The 12,163-nt window shown below is 38.0% G+C and overlaps 1 protein-coding gene across 3 annotated transcripts in view; it reads right to left on the reverse strand.

Moving 5' to 3' along the window:
- Positions 1 to 7,066, reverse strand: part of Lama2 (laminin subunit alpha 2) — a 601,578-nt gene extending 594,512 nt beyond the window's left edge. For all 3 annotated transcript variants that reach the window (XM_021173596.2, XM_029482896.1, XM_029482895.1), the window contains exon 1: positions 6,739 to 7,066. In XM_021173596.2, the coding sequence (XP_021029255.1) occupies positions 6,739 to 6,838 (100 nt within the window). In that variant the 5' untranslated portion in view covers positions 6,839 to 7,066. The remainder of the gene's footprint in view (positions 1 to 6,738) is intronic.
- Positions 7,067 to 12,163: the final 5,097 nt, after the last annotated feature.

Below are 12,163 nucleotides of genomic sequence, written 5' to 3' on the forward strand. Positions count from 1 at the left end.
TCTTCATGTAACTTTTGTCTCCAATGACAGAATTAAATCATGCCCAAATCGCATCACTTTGGCCCAAAGGTCACTGTAAGATTTACAGTGATTCTTAAAGTAGTTATAAAAATCGAAACCGAACAGAGAATAAACTTCTGCTCATAAGATAGGCAATGTTTCAAAGTCCATTTCATAAAAGAGGTCAACAGACCAATGTATCTTTCTGTCACTTTCACAATGATATCGAAAGGTTAGCTTTGATATTGGAATGGATAATAATAGCAAAGGGAACTCCAGACTACAGATGACTAGATGTGGGACTGAAAGTACCTTACTTTTGTTGTAAAGTGCATACAAGTGAAAATTACCCTTAGGAGATTACAGTGTATTTCTGAGAACAGTGGCAGAATGTAAAGATAGCTGTGGATATCACTTGCATAAAAGCATTTATGAAGACCGGTACTGACACACTTCGAATTTTGGGACAGTATTGATGACTAAAGGAAGAAAATGTCAGATCAGGAGTCTGAGTTTCATAGCAAGAAGCATTTTGAGGTAGAATGTTCTACAATATGGAATCACTTAATATCTACCACACACAGAACATGCAGGACAAGGAATGAATGGAAAATAATCTCATTCTTAGACATTGGGTTTAGCCCCAGTGATCTGTGTCTACATGAGAAAAGATGTATGATTTTCTTCCTTTATTAAATATGATGAAAACCTGTACTGTTTCTATCTCACTTAGACTATAAAGCTGGATATTTACAATGGCCTATGTTGTGTAATCTAGTTCATGTACTTATAGACTATAAAACTGGATACTTACAATGATCTACTGATACTGTGTCATCTAGTATTTCTCTGAACACTCTCTAATGTGGCTCAGTCAACTCTGCTTACTGCGTGGTGAGTCTGCTTCTACCCGATCTCTGCAGTGACATTCCACTCTACCTACCAGCATTTGCTCAAGTTGACCTCCTTCATGAGGTCAACTCTTCCCAATCCATTTGCACTAGCAGTCAATCTCCCTGCTCTTCCAGGGCCTTATCTCTCTTGTATGCTTGTCAGGGTGTTTATCATCAACTGTATTATCATTCTGCTTTTATGTGTGACTTTGTTACTTCATTATATATTCACCATATTCCTGTCACCCCATGTCTATCCCAACTAATATAAGGACTACAGGCATGAGGACTTGTGTCTTGTGTCTTTTTGATATACAACCTTGACAAGAATCTTGCACTAGCCAGTTTTTGGTTTTCCACTAATTTTCATCCTGTATTTTTTTATTCACCAAACCTGGGCTTCTGACCAAGCCATCTCCTTTCTACCAAATCTAAATATTTTAAGTATACTCAAATCCTAATCTTCCATCTCTTGGGTTAAAAGGATAGTAATATCTGTGAGCAATAGCAAAATTGTTAGCCTCTAAACCTCTAAACTAAGACCTGCAAGCTTGGCAAGTGACTTGGGATGATGACAATAACAACATCAACAACTCCTCTCTATTTGGAAATCTCTCTAGCCTGGCTCAAAAGCAAAGTAGATCTCTGGAGACTGTAAGCACAATGTTGTGCATCCTTTGTCTTCTGTAACAGCTAGCTACCTCACTGAAATTGCAGTGTATGGTCCAGATTAAGGTTTCTGCCATTCTTTGGCCCTTTCTAAGTATGCTACTTTCATTGGGGACAGATGTGTGATCCTCTGATCTTGACATATAGTATGAAGAAAGGTATGAGATATGTTATACAGTTTACCTGTGTACAGTAGGTACTATTACATCTATTTGAACCCAAAGAAGTAGTGTTTTAATTGGAGGAGTGAAGCACATTGACTGTCAAAGATGATTTGGTGTTTATTAGATGTATGAATGATCTATTAAGTACCAATGCTCTGCTCTGCTCTGATGAATAAAACTGAAGTCCCTGAATTGGGAAATGTACCATCAAGCAAACTTTATTTATATCTATTGTAGGATAGTAGAAACTATCTGGAAAAATATGGGGGTTGGAGCACTGTATTTAATATATGTATGATACAATTAATGTGTGCTCATGTGGTAACCAGAGATCAATATCAGTGTCTTCCTTCACTGGTTTTCATCTTACTTCTGAGAAAACATTCCCCATAAACCTGGAGAACAACTTCATTTCTCCAGCACCTTGAACCATGGTTGTAGACAATGACTACAACTCCTGGCTTTCTCGAGGGTAGTGGTGATCTGAACTTGTATCCGCACGCTGTGCGTGTAATGCTCCCCTCCCAGAGGCATCTCCCCAGTCTTCTGTTCTGAAATTCCTTTTGCTTAATCCCTCCCAAAAATGATGACATCACTTTCCCCAAAGCAGCCGCTCATGGGTAGAATGTTTGCATTACCTAATTAAGCTTTATAATAACCATAGGTAAAGCTGAATTATATTTAAGGAAGTCAGCTGAAACAGAACTATAAAAGCATGTCCAATCTTTACTTCTTAATGACCAACATCCTTGAAATAGACGCAATTAAGTACTTTACACGATATCCCTGGATATAAAAAACCTTAAGACTCCACACAGAAATCTCCATATATGAATATATGTAATTTAAAGTATTTGTATCAACCTTATTAGCTCTTCTATATAAATAGATGATTTTGAATATGTTCTTATTCTCAATTTTATATGTTATAAAGAAGGTTTATAAAACTATTAGGTCAGTGTACAGTAAATAAGCTATCAAATCATAAATGTAGTAAAACAAAGGTTAAAAAAAAAACTTTGCATTTTTGACCAGAATAAGCCTCATGACAATCTCTTAGGTCATTTATAAACTGTTCTTGCACTTTATAACACATGATGTTTTAAAATCAGGCAATTGTTAGTGATGTCGAAATTCCTTAATAAATGTTTAAGGATTTTTGCCAAAAATGAGAAAGGTTTGTCCAAAACATGTTTTTATTTTAAATTCCAGAAAGCATCTAAATACACTTTTAAACACACTTAACATTTTGTTGACATTTTTAAGAACCCAGATATTGGAATATGAGTGTTCACTCCAAAAACAATAGATGGTAATTCCCGAACATTGGAACTGAAACAGGACTGGAGACAGCACAGCAAGGGCTGTAACTTCTTCTCCACATAACATGATACCCTAGGAAACACATGCTGTAACTTCCTCTCCATATAGCATGATGCCCTAGGGCACACTTGGCATGCTGGGCACCTTAACACCATGTGGACATTGTCAGAAGCAAGGTGTACCCAGCTGTTGCTCAACTATTTAGTATGTTTGGTAAGGGCAACATGGCAAATGGAAGAGAATTCCCAGTTTAGAGTGTAGCCTATCAACTTCTCATATTCTTCTGTGGACCCAATTCAGAAACGCTCTGTCATTCCTTTTCATGTGTCAATTTCTTAATGTCTGAAGACATTTTTTATATCCTCTTCCCTTTCTCCTTCTCCTTTTCCTCCTCTTCATTTCCCTCTTCCTCCTTTCCCTCTTTTTTTCTTTTTTTCTTCTTGTTCTTCCTCTTCCCCATGCCCCTTTTCCTTCCCTTCCCTCCTCCTTCCCCTTTTTCCCACTCCCCTTCCATCCCTTCTTCTCCTTCCTTCTCTTTTCTCCCCATCCCCTCCTCTTCTTCTTCTCCTTCTTCTTCAATAAAGTCTTCCCTTAGGCTGTTCCTACTGTGAACATCTTTCACATCCTTAACTATTGTTTCCCTGCCTGTGGATTTGTCTGTCAGGGACTCCACTGAGCTAACCTTGTCTGCTCCTAAGTTGACTTGTCTGCCACAGTTCCAGACTATATATTTACACTGAAACTTCTGTGATTCACACTGGTATTTTCATCCTCATTCCTGTAGAGATAATGGGGATAGTACATTTCCAGAAGAGAATTTATCATTTAGCATCTGGATATGAATAATAAAGGAATTTCATACAGATTCTAGAAAGTGGAGACCTCTGAAATTTCTGAACCTGTTATTCACCAACTTCAAACTAACTGGCTTTCTGTTAACTTAAACAACATATCAAGACAGAAGAGCAGAAGAAAGCTATCCCACTGCCAGATGGACCTCACTCACTATACAATATTCTTGTGAAACTGTTTTCCCTCAATTGCAGATCATATAATATTATATTTTCCCTTCTAGGTATTAATCACATGAATATCACACAGCATTTTATTTTCTTCTGTGCTAAAAGGTAAATTCACTTTGACTCAATCACTCTATTTAGATGCTATAAATAGGAGAGTGAAACTTATTCTTTATAAATTCAAACTTATTGAATCGATTATATTTGCACTACAACTCAGTATTCTATAGAAACTATACAATATTTTTAAGAAAAAATGAGAGGCAAATAAATAAAATTTATTGTTTCTAATTCTGTTTACAGCAATAGCTCTCAGCCTTCTTGATTCTGTGACCCTCTAATATAGATCCTCATGTTATAGTGACCCTCAACCATAAAATTATTTTTGATGTTACTTCAAAATTATAATTGTGCTACTGTTATGAATGATAATGTAAAGATCTGTTTTTTACTGGTCTTAGGTGACTCCTGTGAAAGGGTTGTTTGCCTCTCTAAAGGAGTCACAATATACAGGTTGAGAACCACTGTGTTACAGGACATGTCAACATCCTTAGTTGATTGACACTGGTCTATAAGGGAAGACAGGAATTCTTCAGTTAGTGCCAGGACGTGAAGGGCACTGCTGGTATACACAATCAAAACCAGAGAAGTTGATGTTAGCCAACAAAAAAAAAAAAAAAAAAAAAACATTTTTTTTCGTCAAACCACATTCAGTGACTATTACTGATAAGCAATATCAAAGTTGAAACAACCTTCTAAAAGGAAAAGAAAGAGACCATAGCCCCAAGAAAAGTGAATGTGAACATGAACTATACTTGGTATACTTTTAGTTTCTGAAAATAATATTCTCATTACTTATGTGAACTTCCATGGCTAGTACTCCAAGCCTTAGGTTTTAAATTAGCCCTGTGGGAATAATAACAACAGAGATGAAAATAGATCTTCTGGTCCAAGGGTATATGGCTTCTGTATAAGTACATTAAATTATAAGGTACTACACTAATTTAAGCCATCATAAATGTATTTTAAATATACTTTTTATTATTAATAAATTTAAATCTCTTATCCTAGACCTACTCTCTAAACACACTGCAAATGGCTATAACAAAGACAGTCACAGAGCCCAGGGGAGAGAGGAGATGGCTCCTTGACTAAGGGTGTTTGCCCAAGCATAATGCCATGTTTTTATATCTAGAACTCAGAGGGCGAAAGGAGTTCTGACTTTTCCAAACTGATCTCTGACCACACACATTCACCACATCATTTGTATATCCCCCACTACAAATAAATAAATAAATGTAAAAAGAGAGCACAGGGGAAGAACACACACATGAAAGAGAATTCTCAGTAACTCAGTATAGGACTATACTCTAGAATGCAAGCTTTGGCCATATTGAAAGTGGAGAGCAGTGCAAAGAAAGACCTAGCCTATCTCTCCCAGCTACCCAGTAGAATTAAAGAACCACCTATGGTTAATCACAATAGAAGAAAGGACAAACATTAAATGTGGCACTTTCTGTTTTCAAACTAACGGGTCAAGGATAGTTCCCCAAAGCACAGTCTCAGTAATTCTATTATTTGCACCACACTGACCCGATTTCACCTCTGCAAAAATAGAAGGTTATCTGGAGAAAGTGGGAGTCATTTTTATTCTAGGAAGTATAATCAAAGATTATGGTGAGGGGATTATGCTATCTGTTATATCCTCTTAAACAGTCCTGTGTGAAGGGCTGGTCTAAATCAAGAACAAACATGAGAACTACTAACATAGTTTCAGTTAATTTTAAACAAGAAAAATTACCAGATTCACCCTCATCCAACTTTCTAAAGCTTTTTCTTCTAGATTTTGCACTTTTGAGGATAAATCCGTTGAAACAAAGTTAACATATTTCTGAAATGTTTTTATTCTGATTCAGGTTTTTCATCTTTGGAAAATGCTTGCTGGAAGAACGTGTTACAAATTATGTTTCTTGGTGTTGTGCATGCATCTTGTAAAAATCTCTGCTAACTCTTTAAAGACTCCTAAGCTTTTCAGAAATGTATGCACAAAAACAATAGAATGCTCTGATAAGAATAATTTAGCTACATTGAATACAGTTGTCCCTCAAAGCCCCTGAGATGCGTTGGTGACCACTGGAGTCTGAGAATACACAGAAGTCTAGTCTATTTTGAGTGAGAGGAGGTTTCACAAATGTGAGAGTGGAGGTGTTAGCCACATACTTAACTATTTTATGTAAATAATTGGAAACAGGATCCTTAAAGTTAAAAGAAAACAATTACTTAACTCAAAGTTACTAAACTCAACTACAGCTGCTAGCCAGGGGTGGGGGTGGGGATGGGAGCTTTCCTCTGCAGGAACGGAATCTAATTTGATGAAACGTTTTTCTCTCAATTGGAAAAAAGAAAAGACAAAAAAGTCTGCCTTGGGAACTTTAGAACTAGTTTTCCGTAGACCAGTTTCCAGGATTTAGTGAGCAGTTTGATGTTCCTTGTGCCCTGCACAGCTCTCTCAGGGGGTCTTACTCTTAATTTGCAAGAGTTCAGTCCCTTGCGCCTGGAAGAGCACGCCCTAAAGTAAAGCGAGAAAGTGGTCCCCAACCAGCAATTCTTTCTCTCTAGCTGAAGCCAGTTAGGAGCAGGGCTCCAGGGAAAGGGCGCCCTGGACTGTACCTCTCTGTTGATGCGCTTGGGACTGTCGCCGCTGAGTCTGGGAGCCTTCAAGCGTCCCCAAGAGCAGGACCAAGAGGATCCCGGCGGCCGCCGCAGGCATCCTGGCCGGAGCAGATCCACTCCTGCGGGAGCCCACGGAGTTGCAGCCTCGGGTCCACCCAGCTGAAATGAGCAGCTGCGGGGGAAAGAGGAGGAGACAGTTCTCCCCAGCTCTGCCCTGCCACCGCCCAAGGGTGGGTGAGAAAGGGCAGTCCCCACCCCTTCCCAGGCCTGGGCCTTTAAAGGGTCCTTGATTGGAAGAACCTGTGCTCTGTGTTTCCTCTGTCAAGGGAATAGGGCCTCTAGCAGGAGTTATCCAAACTTCTTTAGCGTTAAGGGAGTAATTGATACCAAGGCAGTCTGGGGTCTGTGAAATCCCTCCAGATGGAAAACATTATCGCCAAGAAAGCCATACAGCTAGAAACTTTGACTCCTCAGAAGGTCCTGGCAAAATTATATGCAGCTGCCCTCGGTCCAGGTGATCCCAGACTGTCCCAAGGTCATGGTGCTAACTACTATAGGGAACTGAAGTTGCCCAAGGGGAACCTCACGCTGGCTTGCACATTAGGAAGGAACTTCCCGGAAGGCAGCTGTGCAGGCAGCAGGGGATGATAGACTAAAGCTGTCCCAATTCTACTGAAATGTTTCTGAAATCACTCCACTGGTTGGAAGCTGTCCCTATAACCAAGGGACATTATTAAAAGGGAATGGAATGTCTGCAAGGATTTCTGCTTATCAGTCATGGTGGCTTCTTCCTTTTAACTCAACAAAACAATGTTCTACCCTCTGTCACAGGGCTTCACATGGCCACTCCATAACAGGTTGTTATTGACAAGGCCACTGGTTCTGAGTAGGGCATGGAATAACAACTTCACAGGTTTTAGGTGGCACCCAGGATACCCTTTGTATTAGTGTAGCCTGGCATCATGATGCACTCAAGGAAAGAGCAAGCCTACACCATAAAGGATTCCATTTTGAACTTCTGAATGGGCTACCGCATGTGTGAGTGTGTATGACTCTGTGTGTGTGTGTGTGTGTGTGTGTGTGTAGTCAGTTTGAAATAGGATCTCACTATGGTCTCAGATTCAGAGATGCACCTGCCCCTGTCTGTCAAGTGCTGGGATTAAAGCCTTGGGAAACTCATGTAAATATTTTTAAGAAAAAAAAAAAAGCTTTAAAATTGAAATCTGACAGTTTGCTTGCAAATAAAAAATTGTATTTACTAATTTTACAGGATGCACCAATTAAGCCAACTGAGATAATGTTTTGTGGGTTTCCAGTTCACCAAAATGTATATAACATTTCAGACCCTTACCACTGAGTGAAATTCTGTACGTCATTGGACTACTAAGTCATTTATACATCTATTTCCATACTGCAGTGCATATGGTTGTTATATGAATGGCTATGTTTTCTTTTTAGTTTATAGTTAAGATGTATCCATTTTTAAGATGCCACATAGAAGCTACAATATTTTCATTTCATAGTAATAGACAGTAACTCTCTTAAAGAGCTGATGAGAATCCACAGCTAACATCTACTCGTCATCAGGAACCCTCCTAAAGGCATGTGTAAGCTTCTACTTTAGATCTATGGCTTCTGTACATCTATGTGTGCTGTCTGAAAAACAGACTTAGATAAGGGCTCTGGTGCTCTCTCTGTCTCTCTCTCTCTCATATAGAGGCAACATTTGATACAAATAGTATCATTTCTTCATATTATGACTTTCACTTCTTTTGTTCTTCCCAAAATGTGTTCATCCTGTGGGATATATACATATATATTTATCTCTGTCACAGTTTGTCTATTACAGCCTTAGAACCCTGTACTAGTTTAAAAAAACAAAATTCTTAACTATTCTTGAGCTTTTGAATTTTACTGCTGTTTAGAGAAAATGATTCCATTAATAAAGGTGAACATTTTTACGTTATTGTTTTAGAACTGTTTTAGATTGAGATCAATAGAGCATAAATTAAAAGGAGTGTGTGTGTGTTGTGTATGTGTGGTTTATGTGTATGTATATGTGTGCATGTGTGTCTGTGTGTATGTGTGTGTGGTGTCTGTGTCTGTGTGTGTGTGTGTGTGAGTGTCCTCTGTTCCCAGCTCCCTCATCAAGGTGCACTTGTTACAAGTGGGGACTCTGCCGTCACAATCATCACCCTGTCTGCACAGCACATATTAAGCTGTTGCCTCAGATGAATGTGGATTTGAATAAGTATGTCATGCTGGATCATCTTACTACCCTAAAATTACTCCCTAATTTGCCACTTCATCTTCCTTTTCATCTTTTGACCCACCAAGCTTAGACAATCACTGAGTTTTTAAAGCCTCCTTACTACATCCAAGCCTGAATAAGTACTAATAGTTGTTATAAATACCTATGCACAGGTATTTGCATTAGATCACAAGAGTATGTTCGATTTTATGAACTCCAACAGCACTAACTCATCAATTTCTACTTATATAAGAGAGGTAATAGAAACTTTGACAGCAATTGAGTCTATAAATTAAATGGAGGAAAGTTGACATCTAAGCAATTCAGCAACTTCCATCCCCCACGTAAATTTACATTTTTAAACATCCTAAGACATGCTTTAAAGATTTCAACACACGTCTCGAATATACTTTCAAAAATTTAAATGTTTCATGGTTTAATGGAATTCTAATATTCAGTTTTCAAATATCTATACTGATACGAATGCAACTAATTTGGTCAACATGCATTGAATCCTTATTTACAGAATTGCGCTATACAAAATGTTAAGCAATTTACTACTGCTCCTTTGATCTGTATCCTTTATATATTTTCTGGCCTTGTGGGTCTGACAATGATCCCAAGTTAAATTCAAGGGCTGGGAACTGACACATCTACCTTGTTTCTGATCAGAATGTGAAGTAGCCAGCCATTCTATTAACACCCATCATATGATAATGGCTCTAAGTTTTCAACAGGAACCCACCGTAACGTAATGTTTTCTTCCTGGATGAGACTTTTGTGACAAGAATATTAAAATTTGACATTAAAATAGAAATAAATGAAGCCCAGCAATACCAAAAAAAAAAATCTTCCCTGCATCTATTATAGTCGGTCTTGCTATTTTGTGGGTTCTTCTTTTTCCCACCATTTATGGCCCTGGGTTCAGTCCCTAACACTAGATATGAGAGAAAGAAGAACAGAGGAAGAGGGAGAGAGGGGGAGGCACAGGGAAAGGGACAGTGGGAGATCTCTGAATCTACTTTCTTTGCTTTTGTTTCTTCTTTGAACATGACTACTAACAAACTGCAACCACCCTCCCCCCCGAATGACTAGCAACCACGGAGCACACCTCGTGTGTCTCTAGCATTTATGTACCTCTAAAAAGTTCCCAGAATTCCTAATGTCACACAATCATAGAAACTGTCCACAACTGTCAAAATCACACTTCTGCTAGAGCACAAGGCAAATCATATTCAGCTGTTTCTGACAATTCAAAGCAGCACCATGTTTCCATACCTGGGATTAAAATGAAACCACATTCGTATATTTCTGCAAATTTTAAAGAAATCACAATTCCAAAATTGTCACTACAATCTATGTTAACACAACTTTTCCCAATGGTCTACACTGTGAGTTACATTGACATATTTTTCCTATTAAATCCAATATTGTGTATATAAACTCCAAGTGATCACAATTTGTCCCTTTATGTTTCTGATTTAGATATACAAATGTGTGGTATTTTTGTGTTCAATATGATACTATATTGTAATTTCTATACCCTCCAAACTTTCAAAATGTAAAATTATTATATATACACATACATACAAGCACATGTGCACAAAGTGTCCTGTCACCCTTGGATGAGATAATACTCTATCACAATGAAACCTGAGAATACCTCTGGAAATGTCTTTGTTGCTAAAGTCCACTGATTATGGCATTCCTATTTGGTTTCCGGACTTCCCATAGTCCACCTTTGTCTCTTATAGTCAATAGTTAATTGACTATTGCATTTTCTGCCGGGTTATTCAGGTATTGGCATTTTAACTTTGCAATGCAGCAACCACAGTTATAACTGATTATTTAAACTGAAATAAATAAAAGTAATCAATCAGCTTTTCATTTCATCAGCCACTGTCGAAGTGTCCAACCTGCACATGTAGATGACATGCTGTGTGAATGGAGACGCTGGCCTTGTCATTGGAAGGTCAACATGCACATCTGATTCATGATATGTAGGAGAGAACACAGCAGGAATGAAATCAAACCCTATGCTGTCTTCACAAAATACCTTTCTCTTCTGTACAATTTCTATTTGTGTGCCCAGGAAAGGATAATATTTAACTAGAAATCTTATAAAATTCACAAAAATATTAATACAAACAAAGTATAAAAGTAAAAGATGTCCTTGAAAAATGTAAATGATAGAATTTTATATACTTAACAAAAAGTTGTGGTAATAAATATACTTTATATCAGTGGTTCTCAACCATCTTAATCCTGTGACACTTTAAAAGAGTACTTCATGTTGTGGTGACCCCCCAACCATACATTTACTTTATTGGTACTTAATAACTGTAATTTGCTACTGTTATGAATCATAATGTAAAGACATGATATGCAGGATATCTGATATGTGACCCCAAAATGAGTTACAACCACCAGGTTGAGAACCATTGCTATAGATGAAGAACTTATAAATCTTTCCTCTTTACCCTGAAACTCTATTATCCGGGGAGGATTTTGGTTTTGCTATGTTCTTTGTGAACTTAAGACCCAATATCAATTCTAAGATTTTTTGCATAGTAAGTATGGTATATTTGATTCTACTCAAACCTAAAGTGGATTCAAAGTAGTTCTGCTGCTTTTTGTGTGCTAAAGAAACTGATGTCTGTTTTGCATTGAGGAGGGAATGGTTTGTAATCTGGGAAGTACCATGGTTAGATCTCTCTGCTTGATAAGTGGTGTATCTGCGCCGCCAGTGTTTGTTAGGCCACAAGGAAGGGAAACAGAAGCCAATGGACCTAGTAGTCAGGGCAGCACGTGATACTTTTATTCAGTCATTCATTCATTTTTACTACCAAGTGACTGCAATGAGTTAGGAACTGGCACAGTAGTTATCAGACACATTGGATAAAGCCCAGCTATTGCAGAACTTACACGCAAGTGGAAAAACAGACAGTGCATTGGTAAAAAGTGGGAAATGGTTTCAGTGGCTATAAAGGAAAGGAAGAAGCTTAGTGGTAAATATAAAAGGATGCTTCCTGAATAGTGTGTCAGGAAATGCTCTCTGAGGAGGTGACATTTAAGCTGAGATCTGACAGGGGACAGGATTCCTGTGAATTCAGAGCCAGTCAAGAGGAGAGAATAGTTTGGAGATCATCAGGACAGTGAATTCACAAGTCT

This window comes from Mus caroli, chromosome 10 (assembly GCF_900094665.2).
Source record: "Mus caroli chromosome 10, CAROLI_EIJ_v1.1, whole genome shotgun sequence".
Taxonomy (NCBI): domain Eukaryota; kingdom Metazoa; phylum Chordata; class Mammalia; order Rodentia; family Muridae; genus Mus; species Mus caroli.